The 13,453-nt window shown below is 39.0% G+C and overlaps 1 protein-coding gene across 4 annotated transcripts in view; it reads right to left on the bottom strand.

Moving 5' to 3' along the window:
• neurl4 (neuralized E3 ubiquitin protein ligase 4) overlaps positions 1-13,453 on the bottom strand; it is a 59,487-nt gene that overhangs the window by 27,952 nt on the left and 18,082 nt on the right. For all 4 annotated transcript variants that reach the window (XM_042512249.2, XM_042512251.2, XM_042512252.2 and 1 more), the window contains exons 18-27: positions 13,080-13,298; positions 11,903-12,001; positions 11,622-11,774; positions 11,350-11,517; positions 10,574-10,732; positions 10,190-10,369; positions 9,642-9,735; positions 9,435-9,542; positions 9,196-9,340; positions 8,877-8,989 (exon numbers count right to left, since the gene is read on the bottom strand). In XM_042512249.2, coding sequence (XP_042368183.1) covers positions 8,877-8,989; positions 9,196-9,340; positions 9,435-9,542; positions 9,642-9,735; positions 10,190-10,369; positions 10,574-10,732; positions 11,350-11,517; positions 11,622-11,774; positions 11,903-12,001; positions 13,080-13,298 — 1,438 coding nt within the window. The remainder of the gene's footprint in view (positions 1-8,876; positions 8,990-9,195; positions 9,341-9,434; positions 9,543-9,641; positions 9,736-10,189; positions 10,370-10,573; positions 10,733-11,349; positions 11,518-11,621; positions 11,775-11,902; positions 12,002-13,079; positions 13,299-13,453) is intronic.

The raw sequence follows: 13,453 nt of genomic DNA, 5'->3' as shown, positions 1-13,453 counted from the left end.
GATATCTTTTGGTGCTGACCTGCTGTTATATTCTGTGTTTTTGTGTGTTCAATTGTATAATGGAGGACATATTAAATAATTAAATTATGTCTTTTCGCCACATAACAGAGCTATAGCAGTAACAGTTTAGCTATAGAATTACAGTTAAACGGCTACAGCTATTTTTTCTATTTTATTGTGTGTCTTTTTAGCGGCTGGGCTAATGCAATGATTTTAGACTTTATTGTAATTGCACTGATCTGTCATTTAAGATGAAAAGTGCAATATAAATAAAATAAATTTTATATATATTATTACATACATATATATACAATATTATTACAGGTCCTCGCTGATGACAAGGCATCAAGGCATCTTGTTCCAAAATGGTCAGACCTGGATGTCTTAGAGGCCGTAAAGAAAGCTCTCGCTCCATTGGTGGAGTTCACCAACGCCCTGTCGGGTGAAGAGTATGTCACCATCTCATCTGTGAAGCCTGTCCTACACATCCTCCATTCTAAGCTCTTTGTAATATCCATATTTAGAATTTGTTTATGAGATTGTATTTTTAATACTTTGTGTTTGCAGGAAATTTAAGTTATTCTAGACTTTTAAATGTATTCAGTCGTTCTCATTTCATTGAAAGTACTCTCTGCTGTTCAATAAATCTTAACAACTCAAAGTACTTAATATGTATTTTCTTCATTTATTTTCAGACAGTGTAGTTTTACAGTCCTTTACAGTCCTTTAAAGTGGTAAAATAATTGCAATAAATACGTCCAGGGGAATCATACTAACAATATAACTGCCACAGCCCCATCTAATGGCCAACTTTTTATTTTGCACAGGGGGCGCAGTGGAGTAGTTATCGTCCATTTATCGTTATCGAGGTGAACTACTTAAGTATATAGTGATATTTGTCAAAAATTGACATGTCCCAAAAACTGTTGAAAACAGCTGGAAACAGCTTAGAATAGCCTGCCAAGGCACGCTATAGAAAAGAAAGTTGCAAAAAAAGCCAAAAACACCATAATTTGGCATGTCAAAAATCTGACCAAAAATCCAAGACTATAGTAAGGCAAAAATGTCAAAATTTGACATGTCCCAAAAACTGTTGAAAACAGCTGGAAGCAGCCTAGAATAGCCTGCCAAAAAGCGCCATAGCAAAGAAAGTTGCAAAGAAAGCCAAAAACAGCATAATTTGGCATGTCGAAAATCTGACCAAAAATCCAAGACTATAGTAAGGCAAAAATGTCAAAATTTGACACATCCCAAAAACTGTTGGAAACACATGAAAACAGCTTAGTATATCCTGCCAATACATGCCATAGCAAAGAAAGTTGCAAAAAAAGCCCAAAACAGCATAATTTGGCATGTCAAAAAAAACTTACCAAAAATCCAAGACTATAGTAAGGCAAAAATGTCAAAATTTGACACGTCCCAAAAACTGCTGAAAACACATGGAAACAGCTTAGAATAGCTAGCCAAGGCACGCCATAGCAAAGAAAGTTGCAAAAACAGTCCAAAACAACATAATTTGGCATGTTGAAAATCTGACCAAAAATCCAAGACTATAGTAAGGCAAAAATGTCAAAATTTGACACGTCCCAAAAACTGCTGAAAACACATGGAAACAGCTTAGAATAGCTAGCCAAGGCACGCCATAGCAAAGAAAGTTGCAAAAAGAGTCCAAAACAACATAATTTGGCATGTCGAAAATCTGACCAAAAATCCAAGACTATAGTAAGGCAAAACTTTCAAAATTTGACACGTCCCAAAAACTGTTGAAAACAGCTGGAAACAGCTTAGAATAGCCTGCCAAAAAGCGCCATAGCAAAGAAAGTTGCAAAAAGAGCCCAAAACAGCATAATTTGGCATGTCAAAAGAAATCGGACCAAACATCCAAGACCATAGTAAGGCAAAAATGTCAAAATTTGACACATCCCAAAAACTGTTGGAAACACATGAAAACAGCTTAGTATATCCTGCCAATACACGCCATAGCAAAGAAAGTTGCAAAAAAAGCCCAAAACAGCATAATTTGGCATGTCAAAAAAAACTTACCAAAAATCCAAGACTATAGTAAGGCAAAAATGTCAAAATTTGACACGTCCCAAAAACTGCTGAAAACACATGGAAACAGCTTAGAATAGCTAGCCAAGGCACGCCATAGCAAAGAAAGTTGCAAAAAGAGTCCAAAACAACATAATTTGGCATGTCGAAAATCTGACCAAAAATCCAAGACTATAGTAAGGCAAAACTTTCAAAATTTGACACGTCCCAAAAACTGTTGAAAACAGCTGGAAACAGCTTAGAATAGCCTGCCAAGGCACGCTATAGCAAAGAAAGTTGCAAAAAAAGCCAAAAACAGCATAATTTGGCATGTCAAAAATCTGACCAAAAATCCAAGACTATAGTAAGGCAAAAATGTCAAAATTTGACACGTCCCAAAAACTGCTGAAAACACATGGAAACAGCTTAGAATAGCTAGCCAAGGCACGCCATAGCAAAGAAAGTTGCAAAAACAGTCCAAAACAACATAATTTGGCATGTTGAAAATCTGACCAAAAATCCAAGACTATAGTAAGGCAAAAATGTCAAAATTTGACACATCCCAAAAACTGCTGAAAACACATGGAAACAGCTTAGAATAGCTAGCCAAGGCACGCCATAGCAAAGAAAGTTGCAAAAAGAGTCCAAAACAGCATAATTTGGCATGTTGAAAATCTGACCAAAAATCCAAGACTATAGTAAGGCAAAAATGTCAAAATTTGACACGTCCCAAAAACTGCTGAAAACACATGGAAACAGCTTAGAATAGCTAGCCAAGGCACGCCATAGCAAAGAAAGTTGCAAAAAGAGTCCAAAACAACATAATTTGGCATGTCGAAAATCTGACCAAAAATCCAAGACTATAGTAAGGCAAAACTTTCAAAATTTGACACGTCCCAAAAACTGTTGAAAACAGCTGGAAACAGCTTAGAATAGCCTGCCAAAAAGCGCCATAGCAAAGAAAGTTGCAAAGAAAGCCAAAAACAGCATAATTTGGCATGTCGAAAATCTGACCAAAAATCCAAGACTATAGTAAGGCAAAATTGTCAAAGTTTGACACGGCCCAAAAACTGTTGAAAACAGCTGGAAACAGCTTAGAATAGCCTGCCAAGGCACGCTATAGCAAAGAAAGTTGCAAAAAAAGCCAAAAACAGCATAATTTGGCATGTCAAAAATCTGACCAAAAATCCAAGACTATAGTAAGGCAAAAATGTCAAAATTTGACACGTCCCAAAAACTGCTGAAAACACATGGAAACAGCTTAGAATAGCTAGCCAAGGCACGCCATAGCAAAGAAAGTTGCAAAAAGAGTCCAAAACAACATAATTTGGCATGTCGAAAATCTGACCAAAAATCCAAGACTATAGTAAGGCAAAAATGTCAAAATTTGACACGTCCCAAAAACTGTTGAAAACAGCTGGAAACAGCTTAGAATAGCCTGCCAAAAAGCGCCATAGCAAAGAAAGTTGCAAAGAAAGCCAAAAACAGCATAATTTGGCATGTCGAAAATCTGACCAAAAATCCAAGACTATAGTAAGGCAAAATTGTCAAAATTTGACACAGCCCAAAAACTGTTGAAAACAGTTGGAAACAGCTTAGAATAGCCTGCCAAAAAGCGCCATAGCAAAGAAAGTTGCAAAGAAAGCCGAAAAACAGCATAATTTGGCATGTCGAAAAATCTGACCAAAAATCCAAGACTATAGTAAGGCAAAAATGTCAAAATTTGACACGTCCCAAAAACTGCTGAAAACACATGGAAACAGCTTAGAATAGCTAGCCAAGGCACGCCATAGCAAAGAAAGTTGCAAAAAGAGTCCAAAACAACATAATTTGGCATGTTGAAAATCTGACCAAAAATCCAAGACTATAGTAAGGCAAAAATGTCAAAATTTGACACGTCCCAAAAACTGCTGAAAACACATGGAAACAGCTTAGAATAGCTAGCCAAGACACGCCATAGCAAAGAAAGTTGCAAAAACAGTCCAAAACAACATAATTTGGCATGTTGAAAATCTGACCAAAAATCCAAGACTATAGTAAGGCAAAAATGTCAAAATTTGACACGTCCCAAAAATGGTTGAATGCAGCTGAAAACAGCTTAGAATACCCTTCCAAAATGCGCTATAGCAAAGAAAGTTGCAAAAAGAGCCCAAAACAGCATAATTTGGCATGTCAAAAGAAATCGGACCAAAAATCCAAGACTATAGTAAGGCAAAAATGTCAAAATTTGACACAGCCCAAAAACTGTTGGAAACAGTTGGAAACAGCTTAGAATAGCCTGCCAAAAAGCGCCATAGCAAAGAAAGTTGCAAAGAAAGCCGAAAAACAGCATAATTTGGCATGTCGAAAAATCTGACCAAAAATCCAAGACTATAGTAAGGCAAAATTGTCAAAGTTTGACACGGCCCAAAAACTGTTGAAAACAGCTGGAAACAGCTTAGAATAGCCTGCCAAAAAGCGCCATAGCAAAGAAAGTTGCAAAGAAAGCCGAAAAACAGCATAATTTGGCATGTCGAAAAATCTGACCAAAAATCCAAGACTATAGTAAGGCAAAATTGTCAAAGTTTGACACGGCCCAAAAACTGTTGAAAACAGCTGGAAACAGCTTAGAATAGCCTGCCAAGGCACGCTATAGAAAAGAAAGTTGCAAAAAAAGCCCAAAACAGCATAATTTGGCATGTCAAAAAAAACTTACCAAAAATCCAAGACTATAGTAAGGCAAAAATGTCAAAATTTGACACGTCCCAAAAACTGCTGAAAACACATGGAAACAGCTTAGAATAGCTAGCCAAGGCACGCCATAGCAAAGAAAGTTGCAAAGAGTCCAAAACAACATAATTTGGCATGTTGAAAATCTGACCAAAAATCCAAGACTATAGTAAGGCAAAAATGTCAAAATTTGACACGTCCCAAAAACTGCTGAAAACACATGGAAACAGCTTAGAATAGCTAGCCAAGGCACGCCATAGCAAAGAAAGTTGCAAAAAGAGTCCAAAACAGCATAATTTGGCATGTTGAAAATCTGACCAAAAATCCAAGACTATAGTAAGGCAAAAATGTCAAAATTTGACACGTCCCAAAAACTGCTGAAAACACATGGAAACAGCTTAGAATAGCTAGCCAAGGCACGCCATAGCAAAGAAAGTTGCAAAAACAGTCCAAAACAACATAATTTGGCATGTTGAAAATCTGACCAAAAATCCAAGACTATAGTAAGGCAAAACTTTCAAAATTTGACACGTCCCAAAAACTGTTGAAAACAGCTGGAAACAGCTTAGAATAGCCTGCCAAAAAGTGCCATAGCAAAGAAAGTTGCAAAGAAAGCCAAAAACAGCATAATTTGGCATGTCGAAAATCTGACCAAAAATCCAAGACTATAGTAAGGCAAAAATGTCAAAATTTGACACGTCCCAAAAACTGTTGAAAGCACATGAAAACAGCCTAGTATAGCCTGCCAAGACACGCCATTGCAAAGAAAGTGGCAAAAAAAAGCCATAAACAGCATAATTTGGCATGTCGAAAATCTGACCAAAAATCCAAGACTATAGTAAGGCAAAAATGTCAAAATTTGACACGGCCCAAAAACTGTTGAAAACAGCTGGAAACAGCCTAGAATAGCCTGTCAAGACACGCCATAGCAAAGAAAGTTGCAAAGAAAGCTCAAATCAGCATAATTTGGCATGTCGAAAATCTGACCAAAAATCCAAGACTATTGTAAGGCAAAAATGTCAAAATTTGACACGTCCCAAAAACGGTTGAAAACACATGGAAACTAGGGGTGTAACGGTACATGTGTTTGTATTGAACTGCTTGCACGGGTGCTTTCGGTTCGAACGGAGGCGCACAACGAAGTTTCCACACGGACATATTAAGTAGAGGACCGCACGAGAATGCTGCAGCTGCACATGTGCAGTTGTGCACACCGAGACACAACAAACAGCAGTTGTAGTGGACATCATGGCTAATGCTGATGCCGCTAGCATTGGCAATCAGCCAGAGCTTGAGGACCCTCCCGCGACATTAAGGTCTCCCGTTTGGGAACACTTCGGCTTCCCGGTGAAATATAAACAGGGACAAAGAGAGGTTGATAAAACCAAAGTGGTTTGCCGACATTGTTCATCCGAGATCGGGTATGTTTCTGGCAACACATCAAACCTGTTAACTCATTTGAAACGGCACCACCCCCGCGTGAACATCGCTACAACGAAGAGAAAGACGAGCGTAGTACATTAGATGGAGAAAAGATTTGTTTTTAAAGAAACAGTCTGAGCCTTATTCATGTTATTTAATCTGAGCAACAACTTGAAACTGTTCAGTGTTGCAACTGTTCAATTTTGCACATCAGATGGAGAAAATATTTTTTTTAAAGAAAAAGTCTGAGCCAATGTTATTTATTTTTATTATGTTTTTCAAAATATCTACATTTCAGAATATTGTATTTATATTTTTGAGCAGAATTCTAGCTTTGTATAGGCTAATGTTCCTATTGTTCAAAGCACAAAAGTGTGTAATAAACAACTAGCACATTTATATTTTGCATTTTGTTTTCTTACTGTACCGAAAATGAACCGAACCGTGACCTCAAAACCGAGGTACGTACCGAACCGAGATTTTTGTGTACCATTACACCCCTAATGGAAACAGCTTAGAATAGCCTGCCAAGAAGCGCCATAGCAAAGAAAGTTGCACAGAAAGCCCAAAACAGCATAATTTGGCATGTCGAAAAATCTGACCAAAAATCCAACACTATACTAAGGCAAAATGTCAAAATTTGACACGTCCCAAAAACTGTTGAAAACAGCTGGAAACAGCCTAGAATACCCTGCCAAGGCACGCTATAGCAAAGAAAGTTGCAAAAAAAAGCCAAAAACAGCATAATTTGGCATGTCGAAAATCTGACCAAAATTCCAAGACTATAGTAAGGCAAAATGTCAAAATTTGACACATCCCAAAAATGGTTGAAAACACATGGAAACAGCTTAGAATAGCCTGCCAAGAAGCGCCATAACAAAGAAAGTTGCACAGAAAGCTCAAATCAGCATAATTTGGCATGTTGAAAATCTGACCAAAAATCCAAGACTATAGTAAGGCAAAACTGTCGAAATTTGACACGTCCCAAAAACTGTTGAAAACACATGGAAACAGCTTAGAATAGCCTGCCAAGAAGCGCCATAGCAAAGAAAGTTGCACAGAAAGCCCAAAACAGCATAATTTGGCATGTCGAAAATCTGACCCAAAATCCAACACTATACTAAGGCAAAATGTCAAAATTTGACACGTCCCAAAAACTGTTGAAAACAGCTGAAAACAGCTTAGAATACCCTGCCAATACGCGCTATATCAAAGAAAGTTGCAAAAACAGACATAAACAGCATAATTTGGCATGTCGAAAATCTGACCAAAATTCCAAGACTATAGTAAGGCAAAAATGGCAAAATCTGACGACAACAACAACCCAAAAATGGTTGAAAACACATGGAAACAGCTTAGAATAGCCCGCCAAGACACACCATAGCAAAGACAGTTGCAAAAAGAGCCAAAAACAGCATAATTTGGTTTGGCGAAAAATTGACCGAAAATGCAAGGTTATGGTAAGGCAAAAAATGTGAAAATTAGACATTTACGAAATACAGCTGAAAACAGTTGGAAACAGCTAAGAATAGCCTGTCAAGACACGCCATAGCATACAAAGTTGTGAAAAGGGCCAAAAACAGCATAATATGGCACGTCGACAAAAATTACCGAAAATATAAGACTATAGTAAGGCAAAAATGTCAAAACTTGACATGTCCCAAACACAGCTGAAAACAGCTGGAAACAGCTTAGAAAAGCCTGCCAAGACAGGTCATAGCACTGAAAGTTGCAAAAAGGGCCAAAAACACCAGAATTTGGCTTGTCAAAAAAATGACCAAAAATGCAAGACTACAGTAGTACATAATAGTTTTCTACCACAGAGAACACTTAGTTATATTCAATTTCAATATTATCAATATCAGGAAAAGTTTTGTTGGGTTTGTGCTGACTGCAGCAGACCTCAAAAGGTAACCCACAAATGGCATTCGCCAAGTGGCCAGTGAGACCAGAAGGGAAAAAATGAAACAGAAAGAGCCAGCCAAAGTCAGGGGACCAAGAGTTGTTCTAAGCCTTCTTCTTTCTCATGTGTGGTCACAGGACAAAAAAGTGGATAAGATGCGATTGAGGCTAACTCAGCAATCAGAAATCTGGGACTGCTATGCACACATCTTCACAGAGACATGGTTAACCCCTAACATGCAGGTCAAGCTGTTGCACTGGATGGGTAGACCTTGTTGGGAGCCGAAAGGACCCAAGACTACGACGCAAATTCAAAAAATGCATGGCAGGAATTGAATGACGCCATCAGCAACAAGCGGAATGAATTTTTCATAGTAGCTGCTGATTTTAATCATCTCATCCTACAGCTCCAAAGACGTGGAAGGATCAAGGACAAATGTCATTTATAAACAAAGTTTAAAAAATGACCAATAAATGTACCTTCTACAGTATGAGATACATTGTTTAGAAAAATGGCATAAATAAAAATGTCTTTTTTGAAAGTCATTGTATAGTTATCTTTTTTTAAAAGACCCTGAAAACATCATGGTATAGCATGTTATAAAAGTGTGATTTAAAAAACATCTTAGTATAGTAGGAATCTACTGTGGCAAAAACAAAAAGTCACAGCATAGTATGTCAAAGACATGTATTCAATAAAAAAAGTCATATAGTCAACAGTCATAGTCAATTTTGAAAACCTCTCATCTTTGGTCAGAAAAACAACATTACTGAGTGTGTGTCATTAAAAAAGGAACCAAAAATTTTCATACCAGGTAGAAGCTGGCTGTGGTCCAGCGTGCGTCGCAGGGCTCCTACACTGGTGCCGTGGTATGCGATGTGCCACTTCTTCAGTGCATTAGAAACCTCACAGTGGGGCTTAATCCTGCAAAAAGAGGATACATGTACAGCCTTTGTAAAACCAGACAGAGAATTCTTTTATATGGTTTTTACCTTTTGTCCCATTAGTTTTTCATTAGTGTGAGAAGTAACCAAACAAACAACCAAACTTTTAGTTTGAGGACATCAACACACAAGGGACATAAAAACTGCTGTTTTATTTTGAATCTGACCAAGAGATCTTCCTCCCACCTGAGGGCGAAGCGGCACCATCCGAAGGGTAGGGCGTAGTCCCGGGGCGGCTCTCCTCTCTTGTAGTAAGCCTCATCACCCCGAAGCTTGTGGCAGGACTCACAGTAGCACAGGTTGTACTTTGCGTCTTCGTTAAAATAGCCATCTTACGGGTGAAAACCACAAATATTATGGTTGTTAGGTGACATGAGATCTGAAGCAGTGTTGTGGCAGATTTTAAGATTTTAAGTTAAACTCACCTGGTAACGTGAGCAGGTCCTTGAAGCGTGAGCACAGTGCCTGATACTCACAGGTCTTGTTGGGGTTGACCTCTGGAGGGGGCGTCCAGCACACACTTTCTTTGATTCCTGAATGTAGAAACAGAAAAAAATGAAACCCCGACTTTAATTACTGAACAGGAAATGATATGAAAACATAACTAAATAGTAAAAAAATGGATTTATTACCATCAACCATATCCGCCTTCTCCATGTCGCCCTGACAACGGGTCTCACCACTCTCTCCACCCACAGCTGGCACGTTGTTTGTTACTATAGTAACCTGCCATGATGAAACAACATTTATTAGCATATCATCTTCGGATTTTAATCTAGGGCATACTATTGCTATTACTATTTCCAAAGAAATACTACAATATTCAAACACTGGACACTACATCGGCACAAATAGCACTTTAACTGTATGATAATCGTCTCAAAAATTAGGTGGTATCACAGTTTCACTGTAATACAGAATTAGTAATATAATACAATGATCCTATAAAGAAGAAAAGTACTAAGTTAAATAATTTATTACTATATTTGAAACCTGAAACCATTAAAGAAAAAAATTAAAGTATGTGTAAAAAGTCTCCCTTTTAAAAATCACTACAATAAAGACTCACCACCTAATTGCATTTTTTTTTTTAGATAACTGATTAATAATTTACGTCATTTATGACACAGAAACGTCAACATCAAACTGGCATAACTGTTTCAGTTTTTCTAGTGCTGACCTGTTCACACTGGCCGTAGAGGTCAATGAAGGGGTAGCAGGGCGAAGGAATGTCCTGCGCCGCCACACCCTGGTCCATGCCGTTGACGTACAGGTGGAGACAGCTGTTGGCATCCACCAGCAGACCCAACACCGTCCCCTCCGGACAAGTGTCCAGATTAGGACCATAGTTCTCACATATCTGAGGGGGAAGGAGAAAGATGAAGGAGCGATTATTGGAGAGGAAAGTGTCTGATGGAGAAAGAAGTCAAAATGTTATGAAAAAAGATCAAATGATCAGTGAGGCGAATGTCAGTGAGAACACACCCAAGTTTGGCATTTAAGACAAGAATTAATAAAGCACTCCAACACGACAGACAGGTGTTGTGTGTCAAAGTGTGCGGACCTTTAGCGAGTTGTGGAAGACGGAGTCTCTCTGCAGCAGCCAGGCGGAGCGTTTCAGACAACACGCTGTGGAGGGGAAGTTGAGCCGGTCGGGAGAGTGACCAATCACCCCTAGCGACAGTGACGACGTCCATGACGGGTTCAAACGGTCAATCTGAAACTGGAGACGAAAGAGAGGCTGTTGACAGGCTGGTACAGCCACAGCCTAAAATAGCTTGCATTTGAATTCTGTATATCAGGGACACTCAACTCGCTTTGCTTAAGGGCCACCTTTGCAAAATAACAGGAGGCCAGGGGCCAGGGCAGCAGTCCAACACATGGTTCTAGCATTTTAGGACATTTGTAGGATTTTGGGACATTTCTAAGATTTTAGGATGTTTCCAGGTTTTTAGGGGCTTAACTAGGACCTCTGTTGGAGGGTGTGGGGAATCCTCCACTAGCACTTTTTTTGATTAACAAGCTCTATTTTGATGCTGTTTTATACACTCTGGCACCTTATGTATACAAAAAGTACAAAAACAATTTGCAGTGTGAATCACTTTAGTTTTATTGTGAATTAGAAAATGGTTTGGGGGCCATCCAGCACCCTTTTGGGGGCCAGATTTGTCGCACAGCCCGTAAGCTGAGTATCACAGCTGTATATACAGTATACTTCTAGTAAGTACTCTTTGAAATACCAGCCTTTAATTTCTAACTCAGTTATTAAAATGTAGGAAATGAAGCTAAAATGTAGCCACCTGGTTCACATTTAGACTCTAAACCACACAGCTTCATTACCTGGAACAGCTGCTGGCGAGCTAGCGGCTGGGCTGTGACCAGCAGGCCCTGGTTGTAGCTGGACACTCTGGCTGCTGTCAGGTTCTGGTTGGACAGCTGGATGTTTTTGCCATGGTTTTCCAGAAACGCCATGACAGTGGGCACCAGTGCACACGGCTCAGTCTCAACCTGGAGGCAACAAGAGTTGACATGCAGAGTCTTAGTTTGTCAGAAAATGTAACGATGCAGTGAATAACGGTGAATGCAGTGAATAGAGAGACGGGTGCTCCTACCTCTCTGACGGGGGTGCTGTCCTCCTCTCCTTCGCTGCAGCTGTCTGAGGAGAGCGAGGGCGCCTTGACACTTTCCATGTCCTCCATTAATGAGGAGCTCACAATGGACACCGCCGTTATCCGCCCATATAGGTCCAAAACTGCATACACATTCTGCAAAGAGACAGGGAGGTGCTGAATATCAGTGTGGGGCCAAGAAGCTCTGTCCTTTAGATGTGTGTGTGTGTGTGTGTGTGTGTGTGTGTGTGTGTGTGTGTGTGTGTGTGTGTGTGTGTGTGTACCTTGGCTACTGCAGTTGCTGCAGGGCCCATGTCTTCTCCATCGATGAAGATGTGCATGGTGTCGTCACTACACCTCTTCACTCCCACACGGTTCCCAACCTAAAAAAAAACCCATCATGTTCAGTGAAAAATTAAAACAACTTTGGGATCTTTTTTTTGTCTTCAGAAAGAGCACAGGATCTACTGACATGCTGAGTACTACAAACACACACTGTGTATGGTGAAGAATGCTGACATAAACTGGTGACTGAGAACTCTTCCATTGTTTTGTGCATTATACATATATGCACATATTTCATGAAAATCACAAAAATAACCTGTTACTAATTTAATTGTGAGTAATTGACTTAATGCAGTATTTTGTGACCATCAGATCTGTAGAAAATAGTTACAATCTGTAACTAATGATTATTTTCACTGAAAATTCATGTTTAAATTATTGTCTCAATTTATCTATTAGTTATTTGGTCTATAAATTGTCAGAAAATGGTGAAAAATGTTTCCATAATTCTTGAATGTCTTGTTTAAAAATAAAATATTCAGTTTACTGTCACAGAAGAGTAAAGAAACCAGAAAATATTCACAATTAAGAAGTTGAAATCAGAAAGTTTTGACTATTTTTACTTTAAAAATTTAGTAAAACAATTAGTCGATGATCAAATTGATGCCGATTAATTAAATAGTTGAGAACTGGTCAATTAATTGTTGCAGTTCCTATAGAAAATAATCGAGATTCAAATCATTGGACTTGAAGATTAATGGATTAAATAAATTTAATAATCTACAGCCTTTGTCTCCTTGAGTAGCATAAAACAATGTTTTTGTGTTACTTAATGACCTCATTTCTCTCTGTGACATGTTAAATATTAATGCTGTTTGACCTGAACTGTGAGTAATCCTTTTTTTTTGTGACCGCTAAACTTTCTCCAGATCTCCAGACAGCAGTTTTAAAAAGCATATTTTACTAAGTGCTTTCAGTTATTATGATATAAATAAGAAATAAAAAAATAGAAAGAAGGATAAGAGAGAGGAAATGGTTCATATAGATAAAGAGTAACAGACAAAAAAAGGTACATTTTGAGTTTTAAGATGTCAGATTTCAGACTGTGATAACATCTTTGTCTGAGTGAATGAATCTAAGACAGAAGACGAGATCCTAGAGGGGACTGCAGCTTACCGTCAGCCGGTCTAGCGAGCAGCCGTAGTTCTGGCGCTGCAGCACGCCGTTGCGACGGACCTCAGAGCCGCAGAGCAGCCAGGTGACCTTGGTGCGGAGCTGCGGGAGGGAGGGGGAGAGACCAGACAGCGGGCAGGACGGCAGCTCTGGGGGTGCCAGGGTGGTCAGACCGATATGCAGCGAACCGCACCACTGCTCATCGACCTCATCAATCCTCACCTGCAGAGCACAGAGAGAAATCAGGAGAAAGAAAAAAGCTAGGGGGGGGAATATAATTCAAAGAAAATTACTAGCATACGCAGATACAGGGATTTAAGGAATTCATGTGCATGTTATCAAAAATTTGACAAGATAGGAAGCACATTCATTTTCAG

The sequence above is a fragment of the Plectropomus leopardus genome, chromosome 23 (assembly GCF_026936395.1).
Source record: "Plectropomus leopardus strain MGB_pleo_1.0 chromosome 23, ASM2693639v1, whole genome shotgun sequence".
Classification (NCBI taxonomy): domain Eukaryota; kingdom Metazoa; phylum Chordata; class Actinopteri; order Perciformes; family Serranidae; genus Plectropomus; species Plectropomus leopardus.
Note: the sequence above shows the minus strand (reverse complement) of the source record. Positions and strands in the feature narration are given on the sequence as shown.